The sequence below is a fragment of the Cherax quadricarinatus genome, chromosome 57 (genome assembly GCF_038502225.1).
Source record: "Cherax quadricarinatus isolate ZL_2023a chromosome 57, ASM3850222v1, whole genome shotgun sequence".
Taxonomy (NCBI): domain Eukaryota; kingdom Metazoa; phylum Arthropoda; class Malacostraca; order Decapoda; family Parastacidae; genus Cherax; species Cherax quadricarinatus.
In genome coordinates, this window is record NC_091348.1 from 6800531 (window position 1) to 6816065 (window position 15535).

Here is a 15535-nt window from a genome sequence, read left to right on the forward strand (position 1 = left end):
TCAATGGATTCAGCCAGGGTGTGTTTGTTCATGTTGTAGCTGCGTATGTTAATTAAACTGTGAGTGGTAATTAAAAAAAAAAAAAAAAAAAAAAAAAAAAAATTGCAGATGTCACAATGGGTCTCTGTCGGCCCCACTGAGTATGAAGATGTATTGTTCCAGTGTATGACACTGTGTCTGTATTTGTTGACAGGGCCTCGGCTGTAAATCAGATTTACAGCCGGGGCCCGGCTTTAAATATCTGAAGGGGCACCATAACCATAGACGTTTTATTTTTATTTTGTATTTTTTTTTTTTTTGGGGGGGGGGGGGTTATTTCAACTATTTTTTTTTAGTTTATGTAGAGTTGTGTAAAATTAACATAGACCGGAGGCCTTAGCTTGCCCCCAGGCCCCCCAAGCAGTCTTGTTCCTCCTTGCAAAATTTCTTTTGGAGGCCCTGTTTCTTGACACTGACATCCCTGTATAAATCACACTACGGGAGATACACATAGCCTAGCTAAGTCTATTAGTAACATCATCTTGCAGCTACTTTTTATGATGGATAAGTGATCTGCTAGTTCTTATTTGTACTGTTCTACTTTCTTCAGTCTAGTTTGGTAGTTATTTCCTGACAATGCATGTTTTAAAATTATATTTGTGAAACCAATGGAAATAAGTCACTTTGACTTTCCGGGTTATCCTAGGTAATTTACACTCATTGTACTTAGGTGTACCTGTATCTAAATAAACCTAATTACCTATTCGACAGTTTCTGTATTTAATTCCTTCTTAAATAACATATCAGTGGATAACTAAAGTATAATGAATACTTATCAATGCTCAATAATAACCCATATGTCTCCATGTGGGTTACCAAGATACCAACTTCATCTTGCTTCTGGATGACTAGGTGGTTTCCACCCCGGCGTCCACCACCACATCGCAGGACATACCACATTCTGTCATCACGGCCACCATCAATTTTAATAAACGTTAAACCCCGTTTTTTTGAGAGACTGAGAAGGCACAAAGACATTCAATATGCCTAAATTAGATCAATATTACGTAACAATCAAGTGGTTACATGGTTGGGTTCACACGGTCCCGGGACCATCACAGCCCTTCAACCCAACAACATCATCTCTCTCTGTGCCTGAGGTCACGACAACACTGTTGTTAACGACTAAATCTGCTGCTAATCAAGTGTGCCATGGCTTCAAGAAGGTCTCTACACTTCGTCTACAAGATAGGCGACAGGACTGCCACAGCCAAGTTTTACAGAGACATTCTTGGGATGAAGGTGAGGGATAAACATGAGTGGGTCACCTGTCGTGAGGCCTCAGATCACCGCCCTTCAAGGAGGGGCTTTGATGCTGGTGTAGGGTTCTTGGTCCAAGGAATTAGAGTTGCCCTTATTTGACTAGGTGCTTTGTGACCCACTAAGAGTTCAGTTTTTACCCCATGATTATAATTGGCACCCGTCGTGAAGGGTGACACATGAAGCACCCGTCGTAAGTACCCTTCGCTGGTGGATCACCTGTCATGAGGGGCCCCCTCATGAATTTCCTGTCATGAAGGCCTCCTCATGGATTACGTGTCATGAGGGGCCCTCGTGTATTTCTTGTCATAAGGGGGCTGCTCTCATGGATAACCTGTCATGAGAGGGGCCCCTCATGGATAACCTGTCATGAGAGGGGCCCCTCATGGATAACCTGTCATGAGAGGGGCCCCTCATGGATAACCTGTCATGAGAGGGGCCCCTCATGGATAACCTGTCATGAGAGGGGCCCCTCATGGATAACCTGTCATGAGAGGGGCCCCTCATGGATAACCTGTCATGAGAGGGGCCCCTCATGGATAACCTGTCATGAGAGGGGCCCCTCATGGATAACCTGTCATGAGAGGGGCCCCTCATGGATAACCTCCCCTCAAGGAAGGTTCCTTGATGTTGGTGAGGGGCTCTTGATTTAGGGAATTGGATCTGTGCTCCAGTTCCCTGAATTAAGCCTGAATGCCTTCCACATCCCCCCCCAGGCGCTGTATAATCCTCCGGGTTTAGCGCTTCCCCCTTGATTATAATAATAATAATCATGGATAACCTGTCATGAGAGGGGCCTCTCTCACGGATAACCTGTCGTGAGGGGCCTCTCATGGTTAACCTGAAATGAGGGGGGCCCCCCATAATGGATAACCTGAAATGGGGGGGCCCAGCATGGATAACCTGAAATGGGGGGGCCCAGCATGGATAACCTGAAATGGGGGGCCCAGCATGGATAACCTGAAATGAGGGGAGGCCCCCCATACGAATCACCTGTTGAGGGCTGCATGGATCAGTCATTATGAGGGAGGGGCCCCTTATTTGTCTTTGAGGACTGTCAGGTCATGATTAGTAAGTTAATTTATTCAAGTATGGATACACACAAATACAGTTACATAAATTGTCATACATTGCAGCATATGTGTAGTATACTTAGGATAACCCCAAAAAAAGTCAGCGACTTATTTTCATTGGGATCCTTGACATTCAAAAATCTTGTAAATGAATGTCCTATATATCAGAGTGCACAGATTTTGCTCTTGACATATTCAGTGCCTTGTCACCTCATTCTAGCTGCCCTCATCTGAAAGTTCCATCCTTTATGTAGACTCAATAACATTTTAACTGAGACTGACCTAGTGCACTAATTATAGATGACTTTCCCTCTTAACACTTTTGCTACTTCTCCTTGCCTTTTCAATGTAAGTACTCTTCTATATATTTTAGCACTGTAATTCATGGGAGATTTGGTGCTTTTTAATGATTACTATAATATTCATAAAGTATCTAATGCATTGTAACCCTGAAACTTATTTGTTACTGTAATTATTTTTTGCTTATAAGCCATATAAATTAATTGAATCAGGCATACATTTGAGTTGATTATAATGTATTTTAAATTTGATGTTATGTTGTATCAAATTACATTTATTATAATAAGGCTTGAAAGAAAGCCACTGATTCAAATGCATTTCAGGCAGACTAATCATAAAGCTTACTACCTAGGTACTACTGTCTAGATACTTTAACATGTACATACAGTATACATAATTGAACACTGAAAACTGATAACATTGCACTTGTCATATGTATTAATATTATGCAACTTTGAGGTATTGTATGCAGTATACTAAAAAACATGACCATATACACCTACCATCCGACTTACGACCTGCTCGATTTACGACCACTCGACTTACGACCTTGTTTTTTATGCCAAATCTCTGGGAAATAAACAACTATTTGTGTTGTACAGTGTTTATCCTAAACCTTACAGTATAAAATACAGTACTAACAACATAAAAAGTTAAGTAAAACATGAAATACCAAAATAAAACAATAAAATAGTCATTACAAAAATGTTTTGTTGATATTCAGTAGTAAAGTTCGACTTACGACCATTTCAACTTACGACCAGTTTCTGGGAACCGAACTCGGTCGTTAGTCGGATGGTAGGTGTAGTTGTCTGGTGAGGGGCTGCACCTGAGGAATTGCACCTGTGCTCCAATTCCTGAAATAGAACATGAGAACATAAGAGGGGAAGGGCACTGCAGTAGGCCTGCTGGCCCATGCTAGGCAGTTCCAACTCTCATCCACCCCACTCATGTACTTATCTAACTGCTATCACTAACCTAGCGTGTTAGATTGAATAATGCTGACGATCTGTTGGAGTGTGAGCAGGGTAATATTTAGTGAAGGGATTCAAAATTTTTTAGTCGGACTCCTTAAGTAATGCCTGCACTACAGTTTGGAGGGATATGTTGGTATCTTTATAGTTTTGCTTCTAGACTGTTGTACTCATCTACAACTACTTAGGAGTTTGTTCCACTCATCTACAACTCGGTTACCAAACCAGTGCTTTCTTATATCTTTTCTAAATATATTTTTTTCCAACTTCAACTCATTCTGCAAGGTCTGCCTAGATTAGATATTTTTATATGCCTTTCCAAAGAGTGCAGATTCAGTGTCCTCGGTCTGTTCTCAAAGGAAAATTTTTTGATGAATGGGATCAACTTTGCCATCATTCTCTGTATGTTTAACAGTGCAATTATGTCCATTCTGTAATGTGGTGACAACAGTTGCATGGTATAATTTAAATGAGGCCTTTACAAGGATATATGAAGTTGAAGTATAACCTGAGGACTCTTATTTATACTTCTTGATTTGAAGTGAAGAATTTCTTTAGCTTTATTGTGAACAATTACCCCTATGAGTTTAGCACTCTTCTGTGAATGTAATAATGATAAGTGAATTGAGTATACATATAAGTAGTATATACAAGTCATCTCTGACATGTGTATATTTTCAGGTCTTGCGCCATGAAGAATTTGATGAAGGTTGTAAAGCTTCATGCAATGGGTATGTTCATTATGTGCTTTAATTAACTAATTCTTCCTGTTGTGTATGTCTTTTAATTTATTTATGTCAAACTTTAACTTTTTGTTATATTCATTAAATCTTCCCCACATCTTCATTTTCTAATCTCTCTTGTACCCTTATTTTCCATTCATATTTTTATGCAATAAATAAAGTGAACACGGCTTTGCAAACCATATACATTAACTCTTTTAGCTCTGATGGGATATCAGATTCCCAGCTCTTTTCTATAACCATAGCAATGTACTGGTAAAAGTTGGAGGCCATAGAAACCTGGAGGGACCTTCACTACCTTCTAAAAATCTACTTGATTGTGAATCTGGTAACTTTGGCAGCTCTCTGCCTCACACAACATATCAACAAATGAGAACAAACCAATGTGCCTTTCATAATTCAGGGCTAAAATGGTCAAGTTCATGATAGGACTGTGAAAATAATAAAAGATTTTTTTTGTGTGGTCTTTGTTAATTTTTTTTAATATTACGTAATTTTCTTATGAAAGTATGCTTATGTGCTCCAGGGTGAAATTGCATTACTTTTCCTTGTTATAATTTTAACCATTCCCTTTCAATATATTTCGTGATCTTTCAGAAAATTTGCTTATGGTCCATTCTACACTAGGGCATAAATAAATATTAGCTTTAAGAATCAAAATCAACTACTCTACTAGTGGTTGCTTGCTGGCTTATTCTTATTGTGAAGAGTGGTAAATTATGGCATCTCATTTTCATAATCTATTTTGCAATACAAATGAACACTGAGAAATGCCATTTATATGCTCAAGCATATTTTTTTTGTATTATTATAAATGTATTTCTGTTTTTGTCATGTATGGCTGTCAGTTTGTTTCCATTGGTAAAGAAAATATTTTATTTGGAATGCAGTTCCTGAGAGATGTTTCTCAAGATCTGAGGTGGTTGAAGGTTTCTGTTAGTATTTTCTGTTAAATATCTGTTTTGCTGTTGACGGCCTATTTTGACAACTTTTTCGGAAAGTTTGAGCACAGTAAATTTCCTTTCTATGTGCGAGAGTTGGATAACACCAAATAAGACATACATTTTGATATTAATGGTAATTCTACTAATCTTATGTACCAAAGTTACCATATGATATTTGTTTATTGACACTGAAATAGAAAATGAATTTAGTAATTTGAGCTATCTGCACGATTTCAGACCCTATGATGGTAAATGGAGTAAGACGATGATTGGTTATGGCGCAGAAGACAACCACTTTGTATGTGAACTTACCTACAATTATGGCATCTCTCATTATGAAATGGGTTAGTGTTTATTCATTATAATATGTCTGTGGAAGCAAAGATGAGAATGTATGAAAGTATAGTTGTACCAACACTCTTGTATGGGTGTGAAGCATGGGTGATAAATATTGCAATGAGGAGGAGGCTGAGGGCAGTGATTTCATGTCTGAGGGCAACGTGTGGTGTGAATATAATGAAGAGAATTCGTAGTTTGGAAATTAGGTGTGAGATTACCAAAACTGTTATACAGAGGGCTGAGGAGGGGTTGTTGAGGTGGTTTGGACATGTAGAGAGAATGGAACAAAACAGGATGATTTTGAGAGTGTATAAATCTGTAGTGGAGGGAAGGTGGGGTAGGGGTCAGCCTAGGAAGGGTTGGAGGGAGGAGGGGGTAAAGGAGGTTTTGTGTGCGAGGGGCTTGGACTTCCAGCAAGCATGTGTGAGCATATTGACAGGAGTGAATGCAGACGAATGGTGTTGGAGTGTGAGCAAAGTAACGTTTATGAAGGGATTCAGGGAAACTGGCAGACCGGACTTGAGTCCTGGAGATTGAAAGTACAGTGTCTGCACTCTGAAGGAGGGGTGTTAATATTGCAGTTTTATAACTGTAGTGTAAAGCACCCCTCTAGCAAGACAGTGATGGAATGAATGATGATGAAAGTTTTTCTTTTTCGGGCCACCCTGCTTTGGTGAGAATCGGCCAATGTGTTAATAAAATAAATAAAAATGTGGGAATAATGCATGCATGCAGGTATCTAAATTTATAAAAAATTTTGATAGATATCAGACACTCCCTGATCTGAACAGAAAAATATTAATAAGTACAGTGGACCCCTGGTTTACGATATTATTTCATTCCAGAAGTATGTTCAGGTGCCATTACTGAACGAATTTGTTCCCATAAGGAATATTGTGAATTAGATTAGTCCTTTTCAGACCCCAAACATACATGTACAAATGCACTTGCATAAATACACTTACGTAATTGGTCGCATTGGGAGCTGATCGTAAACCGTGGGTCCACTGTATTCATAATAACTTACCAGAGCCTAGAGCAAAGAACATGTATGAACAAATGTTTTTACACCTGCTGTCCCTATTAATTTAGCAGTAAACAGATACTGTACATTACTTGCCAGTCATCCTGGTCTGTAAAGTGGGGTATAAGTACTTTGCCTCTCTGCCTTGTAATAATTTTTTTACAAAACCCTAGGTATAAATAAGGAATGGGAGTGGTGTATATGGTTCCCACTGTATCCTGTAACAGCAGTCAGTGTACAGTGTTTCTGTGTTATGCTACATTATTAGGGTTAAAATGTGAGGAAATAGGTGATAGTGTTTATATACGTACACTATTTTGTTTATTGCACCAAGTCACAGGTCTCCACAGATAGGTGCAAATCATTTGTTTCATGCATCAGCAACTGATGTAGTGTTTTCATACTACTACATAATTCGGATTAAAATGTGAGGATACTGTATATAGATTGTTCATCAGTGTACAAATCTCCAATTCTGACCATTCTTTTGTTGTTTGAATCAGGAACTTTAGCAGTGGTACTGTTATATTATCTAACCTTATATGTTGATGAGTCACAAGGAGGAGGGCCCTGCTCATACAGCAGGTTAGATTCTGGGCTACTGCTGTAAAGTGAAATATAGCTTTTTTTTTTTTTCAATTTCAAATTCATATTAAAGCCTGATAACCTGTTTACATTATCATATATTAAGTGAACACTATAAATTGTTTGTGTATGCATTACTTAAAATATTTTTGTCCTTAGCTTGTAGTGAGTGGTGAATACATTTATTGTGGGAAGTTTGAATAAATGAAGAATGGGTACAATTGAAAATCGCTTCATTAGAGAAATGTTGTAAAGTGAAGCACTTCTTGTTCTTATGAGTGGGAGGGGCTGGGTTTGATCGGTGTCATGGGGTACGGGAGTTATTTCTTGGGTAGCTTTAGGTAGAGATCGTTTTGATAAGGACCTGCCTCGTATGGGCCAGTAGGCTTTCTGCAGTGTTCCTACATTCTTATGTTCTTATGTTCTTAAAGCGGTGCCCTCCTGTATTAGTGCAACCTTCGAATATTAATGAACACTTCAGTGTTGATTATGCAAGCAGATGCTTAACAACTAAAAGGGCATCATTTCTCAAAGATATTTGCTTATGAACGAAGCACCTACCTCCACCTAATGAATGTATTATCGTTCCAGTCACGGTATTGTGCCTTTTTTTGTTATTAATGTATTATTGTTATTATTTTATTTTTTTATTTTATTTTGATTAAATTTTATATTTTTTCATTATATCTTGATATTGTTTTAATTATATTTTATTTTACTCTTTTTATTATAAACATGAAGACTTGCTAAACTTTTAACCCTTACTGTCCAAACGTAGATCTATGTTTGGAGCCCCCCCACACATGAACGTAGATCTACGTTTGGACAATTTAAGGGTTAACCTATTAACTGTGGCATACCTGCTATTAAAATTCCAGTGTGGGGCAAGATTTTGATAAAACACAAAATTAATATAGTTCCAAAAAGTGCAGTTTTATAAACTGAGTAAGACTAATAGCTATGAGTGAAATCTGATAAAAACTTAGGGTTTTTATGGTGTATTGAAGTTGGCAGAACTTGATGCGTTGTTGGTGCCTGAATTAAACTTTTCTTTAGTGTTGCTATATTTCTCTATTTAAAATTTCACTGGGAATTGGATTTGATCAAGTATTTGCCTTTCTACAGTGAGCAGAACATTTCATATCAAATTATTATATCAGGACCATTAAACCATGTACTTATCCATGTGTTTTTTGAGACCGTGCGTCCTCTAGTACATCCACTTTCTTGAGCAGGTGAGTCTTTTTTTTTTTTATTTCAGATACCCCTTGGTGTTCTAAGACTATATAACACCTTAATCATGTCGGAAAATCTAGGTTATTGGCAAATTTGGTATGCAGCCGCCATTTACTTGGAAATGTAAATGTGGAAATTAATTGCGGAGTTCATCATCAGTCATTTGCTAGTATGAAAGTGTTGTAAAGAAGTTAGGTAAAGATGAGAAAAATATAAGAAGAAAGTTAAGCCACAACAGGACATATTTTCATTGCAGTACAATTGACAATTAACTCACACCTCTATAAGAAACTAAGTAATGTTTTGTTCTGGCCTGGAACATTATCAAGTAATAACTGAGAATGGTCCAAGTCAGACCAGAATGTCTTATTTTCTTTTGAGAAGTGTGGGTTACTTGTGAAGTGTTCTGGCCACTGTGTTGTGGTATCAGTTCTGCAAAGACAGGACTGTCTCCACCATTGTAAGATTAAAAATATGTACGAGGTATTGATGACTTTTTCTTATTGACAGCATGAGAGCTGATTTTTTATCTAAGATTTTTTTTTTTTCAACAAGTCGGCCGTCTCCCACCGAGGCAGGGTGACCCAAAAAGAAAGAAAATCCCCAAAAAGAAAATACTTTCATCATTCAACACTTTCACCTCGCTCACACATAATCACTGTTTTTGCAGAGGTGCTCAGAACACAACAGTTTAGAAGCATATACGTATAAAGATACACAACATATCCCTCCAAACTGCTAATATCCCGAAACCCCTCAAAATTACATTTGTGAGTTCCACGTAGTTCTGGCAAGATGGCTGTCAAATGAGTAAGGTGAATGCATTATCTTGTTTTGTCACCTTTTCTTTGTGAGAAACAGCTTTTTGATTAAAATAATAATTACACATTCAAGCAAACTCTCATATCTGCATGCCTCTGCAAAGGCAATGATTATGTTTGAATGATAATGAAAGTGTTTTTATTTTTTTGAGAGATGGCCGGCATGCTAAAAAGAAAATTACAAACGAATGCTGTACTAAAAATACAAAGTCCTATCATTTTTCTTGCTTCAAGGGAGGTGTCTTGACGCTGATGAAAGGCTTTGATCCATGGAATTGGAGCTATCTATCCCATGGGTCAACCCTAATTGCTTTCTGTTCTCCAAGGATTGTATGACCCTTATGAGTTTAGTGCTTACCCATTAATATGTTAATGCATTCAGTAATTATTTTTTGTTACCAAGGTGTATGGTACAATATTTTGTCTTCTTAAACTCGTTTTTGTATTTTTTAACACTGCCCCAAAAAATTTGGAAACGGGCACATACTCTCTTCATTTACTGATGTGCCTATTGTATCTTAGATGTTTTTGAGAGCTTTAGATTTTGTACTTTTATTGGTTTAGGTGAATAACATTTTTAATGTACTGTACATTAGCACTTAGGAGGGATATGTTGTGTATCTTTATATGTACAGTGGCCCCCCCGATTAACGATATTTTTTCATTCCAGAAGTATGTTCAGGTGCCAGTACTGACCGAATTTGTTCCCATAAGGAATATTGTGAAGTAGATTAGTGCATTTCAGACCCCCACACATACACGTACAAACGCACTTATATAAATACACTTACATAATTGGTCACATTGGGAGGTGATCGTTAAGTGGGGGTCCACTGTATATGCTTCTAAACTGTTGTGTTCTGAGCACCTCTGCAAAAACAGTGATTATGTGTGAGTGAGGTGAAAGTGTTGAATGATGATGAAAGTATTTTCTTTTTGGGGATTTTCTTTCTTTTTGGGTCACCCTGCCTCGGTGGGAGACGGCCGACTTGTTGGAAAAAAAAAAGTAAAAAAAAAAAAAAAGAGGTTCACTGTTAAATAATGTCATCTTTCTCAATAGGTAATGACTTTTTGGGAATGCACATTGAATCTTCTGAGGCTGTGGAAAGAGCCAAGGCAAATGGCTGGCCAGTGAAAGAGGAAGGTGGACACAGTTTGTTAGAGGCTCCAGGTGGATACAAATTTATCATCATTCACAAACCTCAACCACAAGATAGAGGTGAGCCAGGCAGCTAGTGCTTTTCTACTGGTAATACTTGAAGTTTTAAATAAAAATTAGCTTTGTGTACATAGTTAACTTGAACTTCAGCAAGCATGCTTGAGTGTGTTAGATAGGAGTCAGTGGAGACAAATGGTTTTTAGGACTTGACGTGCTGTTGGAGTGTAAACAAGGTAACATGAAGGGATTCAGGAAAACTGGCAAGCTGGACTTGAGTCCTGGAGGTGGGAAGTACAGTTCCTACACTCTGAAGGAAGGGTGTTAATGTTGCAGTTTTATAACTAGTGTAAGCCTGTCTCTGGCAAGACAGTGATGAAGTGAATGATAAGTTTTTCTTTTTCTGGCCACCCTTCCTTGGTGAGAACCAGCCAATGTGTTAACCCTTAAACTGTCCAAACGTAGATCTACGTTTGTGTGTGTAGTGCTCCGACCTTAATTTTCTCCATAAGAAACAATGTAAAAAAACGTAGATCTACGTTTGGACAGTTTAAGGGTTAATAAGATAATGAATAACATAGTTAACTGTTGCACATTAGGTTATGAATGGATCAGAGGGTGCAGGACACAGCGTGCCCACCATCAGTGTAAACTGATTTATATTTAATAAATTTCACAATGAATTTAACTCGTGTTTATCTAGCATTAGACAATTCACTCCACTCTTAAAATTTTTAAACCTTCTGAACAAACAAGTTATTCACACATTCTGCTGCTCTGACTATATCAGCAGACAGAGCTGTGATGTTAGTTCAGACTTATGATGTTTTTTAAGAACTTAGCAGAACCTAATGGGAACAACACAAGCAATAAATACTTTTTTGTTGCTCATTGATTACAGCTGAATCTATATACAGTGGAACCTCGACTTACGAGTGTCCCGGTTTACGAGTTTTTTGAGATATGAGCCGTCACTCGGTCGATTTTTTGCTCTGAGTTATGAGCCAACATCTGAGTTACAAGCCAGCCAGCCTCCCCCCATCCCCCCCGCTTCCCCCTCAACCCAAAATCTGCCCACCTTGCTTGTTTATCTATGATTTCTTGCTTTCATTCCATGGAAATCATCCTCTTTTTCTTCTAAGCACTGTCCTTTACACTTTCTTAGGACCCATGCTTAGAAAAATGAAATTTGGCCAAATGCCTGTAAAAAATGTAAGCAAAGCATGAGAGAAATATTCCCAAACCGAGGTAAACAGTGCACTGAGTTGGTGGCGTTCTGAAGCTCTCATTATTATTATTACTGTTATTATTATTATAATTTTATAATATTATAATAATACATACGTAATACGTAATAATGATTCAGAATGCTGCCACTAGTTGGCGCAGCCAATGGCCAAACATCTGACGAGTCCACATGTTTACATAGCTGTAGGAACATTTCTCTTGTGCTTGCTTGCATTTTTTTAGTCATTTGGCAAAATTACATTTTTCTAACCATGGGTCCTAAGAAAATAAGTGCAAAGGACAGCGCTGAGAAGAAAGAGGATGATTTTCATGGAATTAAAGCAAATTGTATGAGTTAAGTTCAGCAGTCAAACAAAAGAAATTCTATCATCACTCATCATATTATGGCTTATTTTATTCATTCTAGAGTATATATCTTGTTTCTCTGTTAATTATATTGTTTATTATGTCATATTAGATGAATTGTGATAGATAAATAAGCCACAGAGTTGTTGTATTGAATTATTTTGTCCTGCCGCTGGGATGGATTAATGGCATATCAATTATTTTAAATGAGGAAAATTGATTTGATATACAAGGAAATTGAGTTACGAGCTAGGTCACGGAACGGATTAAACTCATTAGTCAAGGTTCCACTGTATGTAGAAACACTAGTCCAGTGGTGTCTCAATATATGCATCAACATCCAGAAGAAACTAAGCTGTAAAAATATTCAACTTATGTAAAAGAAACATTATAGAAAACTGCCTGTCTCTTCCCATCTTATACTATATGTTTCAGTTTATTAGAATTTTATCTTGGAATTATAATTTACCAGCATTCATTGCTTCTTGTTACCTCCATAGATCCAGTACAGCAAGTAGTACTAGCAAGCAGTAATCTAGAAAAATCCATTCATTATTGGAAAGACTTAGCAGGGCTGACCATGTACAAGAAAAGTGACACTGAAGCTACATTTGGATTTGGTGATAAGCAAGCAAAGCTAGTTCTACGTGATATTGGTAAGCGTTTTACTAAATTTATCCGAATGAATCCTTTTGACAATGTACCTAGCGAACTAAGTACACATTCTAGAATCAGTAAAATTTACTCTGCATTTATTTTCAACATACAAATGCTGTCTAATTTATTATCTTTTGAGTTTGTTGCAGTAGATCCATTCATTGTTGTAGCTGATACATTGTTGCACTTGTTCAGTGTATTCATTTTGTTTCACCTGTTTTCAGTTTGTTGAACGTGTTCCATTTTAATAAGTAGGGACAAGCTAGTCATTCCAGACCAGAGGAAAATTTAATTATCACCTCATTTGTGTGTTATGTTTACTAATTAGTGGCTTTATCTGAAAAAAATCTATGAATATGTAAGTGCAGTACAGAGGTGAACAGTGGTGTCATATTTTACAACGGTCAGAATAAAATTAAAATTTATTAACTGGTTGATGTCATAAATGGGTTAATTTTTTTTTTAGATATTTTTATTTGCTTTAAATTTAATTCTTCATGAGCATCTTGTCACAGTAATCTCTGAAAATGTGGGGATATTTGCTGTATATTTATGTATTTTATGGTAAACATATTAATTGGTTTCATCAGTTGTGTGTTTGTGGTGACATTGGTGCTCACAGTAGCAACACATTTAATATTTCATTAATTTCTCCTCTGCCCATATTTGTGTGCAAGAAACCTGTCATTATTGCTACATTGTGTTATCCTCTTTATCACTTGCAAAGATGCGTAGTACTGTAATCCTGAACAACTAGAAACAAATGTGAGGTTAAGATAATATCATTCTTGTCTTGTTTTTCTTGAGGATCTGTCTACCCTTCAAGTGAGAGATCACAATGCAGAATTTTTCTTAGATGTTTTAAATGATCTCCATGGGGAAGTGGAATAGAATTCTTCCTCCATATGCCATGCGTGTCGTAAGAGGCGATTAAAATGCCGGGAGCAAGGGGCTAGTAACCCCTTCTCCTGTATACATTACTGAAGTTAAAAAGAGAAACTTTTGTTTTTTTCTTTTTGGGCCACCCCGCCTCAGTGGGATACGGTTGGTGTGTTGCAAGAAAGTTTTAAATGACTGTACATTCTGTTGTGGCTATTATTATAATACACATGTGCAGCTAGCTTGAATAGAGACTCAAGAATGAGGGCAGACTGCACTTCAGCAAGCACCTAAAATAGAAGATCTAGTTAGAAAAATGTAAAATGTTTGAATAGGCTTAAAAAATTAAGAAATTTATGGAGAGAAAACAATGGAGCAAGCCATGAAATGACATTCTGGTAAGAGCAGAGTTAGGGAAAAGGATGAGTAATCATAGATGTAACCTCTCTCTACCAAAGTTGTGCTGTATATCTTGAGCATCTTTGATACAAATATCAACCTTAATTTCAGGTGGCCCAGTAGATCATGCAAAGGCTTTTGGCCGCATTGCGTTTGCAGCTCCAGGTGCTGATTTACCAAGTATTGAGAAGAAAATGAAAGAAGCCAATGAAACAATTCTCACACCATACATTTCTTTAGACACTCCTGGTAAAGCTACTGTGCAAGTTGTCATCTTGGCTGATCCTGTAAGTTCTGCAAAGCATTGTGCCTTGGTTTTTTTCTCCCTAACTCTGCTATTTACTCAATGCAATTGGTCTTGGTGTGCGATTTTTCATTGATTTGACAATCCTGCTTTGTAACAAAAAGTTTGCTTAAAGGAATGAGGAGTGATTTTAAGTACATGTGTAATGTTACTGGCAGTAATGGTATTGTGATTACATTTTTGTAATCACACTTACCAGTTCTAGTAAATTAAGAAATAAAAGAATATGAAAGGAGCAGATAAAACAATTGCATATTCAAAGATATGAAAATAGAATGTAGGTTAAGAGTATGTTAATTGTTACCGTGTTAGAAAATAAGAAACTCTTGGCGCACACAAATTACAGAGCATAACCACTAATCTGTGATCAAGGTTAATCTGTGATCAAGGATTCCTAGTTCATAACTAGCCAAAAATTTAGAAAAGAAACTTAATACAATGTTTTGGCTAGTCATTATCAAGTCTGTCATGATGTAATTGTTCAGGATGGAGCAAAACATCATTGAAAGCTTCCTTTCCAAGTTGTGGGTTAGTTGCGAATTGTTCCCAGCCATAATATTGTGACTTATTCTAAAAGGCTTTGGAGGAATATAAGTGTTTTAGCAAAGACATATAAATGTAATAAAGTAATTTACATAATGTCATTGATAAAAGCGACCCTCTGATATCACAAACATAAATCCTTTTGAAGACAAATCTATATTTACAGTTTCTTGCATGTAGAGTAACAAGTAGTGTTCATTTGTAGTAATTCCAAAAGCCTACTTGTTCTGTTTAGTTTATTATTCAGAACTGGGCCCCTTGCACCTTTTGAGGTCTTTTAAATGACTCTCAAGTTTAGGAAAAATATTCCAATCTGTTAAGCATTTTATTTTTCATTGGTTGAAATCAACAGATTTGATAATGAATAAATGAATAGTGACATTGAACCAAAAAATATAAAGATTAATATGGCTGCAAAGTGGATGAAAAAAATAGTTTAAAGTTAGAATTTAGCGATCTTTGTAATATACTGCTTTATTAATTCCTCCTATTTTAGTTAGGGTAGTACATAGAAGTTTTTGTTACAGTGTAACAAATCATTCTCCACTTGACTAAGTACCAGTACTTCTATTCACCTTAATTATGTCAACTTTTTTTTTTTTTTTTTTTTTTTTTTTTTTTTTTTTACCAACAAGTCGGTCGTCTCCCACCGAGGCAGGGTGACCC

General features: G+C 36.9%; 1 protein-coding gene across 2 annotated transcripts in view; it reads left to right on the forward strand.

Annotated features, from left to right (window-relative positions):
* The first annotated feature begins 1086 nt into the window (after nucleotides 1–1086).
* LOC128693480 (glyoxalase domain-containing protein 4) overlaps nucleotides 1087–15535 on the forward strand; it is a 43092-nt gene continuing 28643 nt past the window's right edge. For both annotated transcript variants that reach the window (XR_011393588.1, XM_053783183.2), the window contains exons 1-6: nucleotides 1087–1281; nucleotides 4328–4377; nucleotides 5571–5677; nucleotides 10399–10557; nucleotides 12588–12743; nucleotides 14134–14309. Coding sequence is in view for 1 of the 2 variants with exons in the window: in XM_053783183.2 (XP_053639158.1) it covers nucleotides 1192–1281; nucleotides 4328–4377; nucleotides 5571–5677; nucleotides 10399–10557; nucleotides 12588–12743; nucleotides 14134–14309 (738 nt within the window). In the remaining variant the exon portion in view is untranslated. The remainder of the gene's footprint in view (nucleotides 1282–4327; nucleotides 4378–5570; nucleotides 5678–10398; nucleotides 10558–12587; nucleotides 12744–14133; nucleotides 14310–15535) is intronic.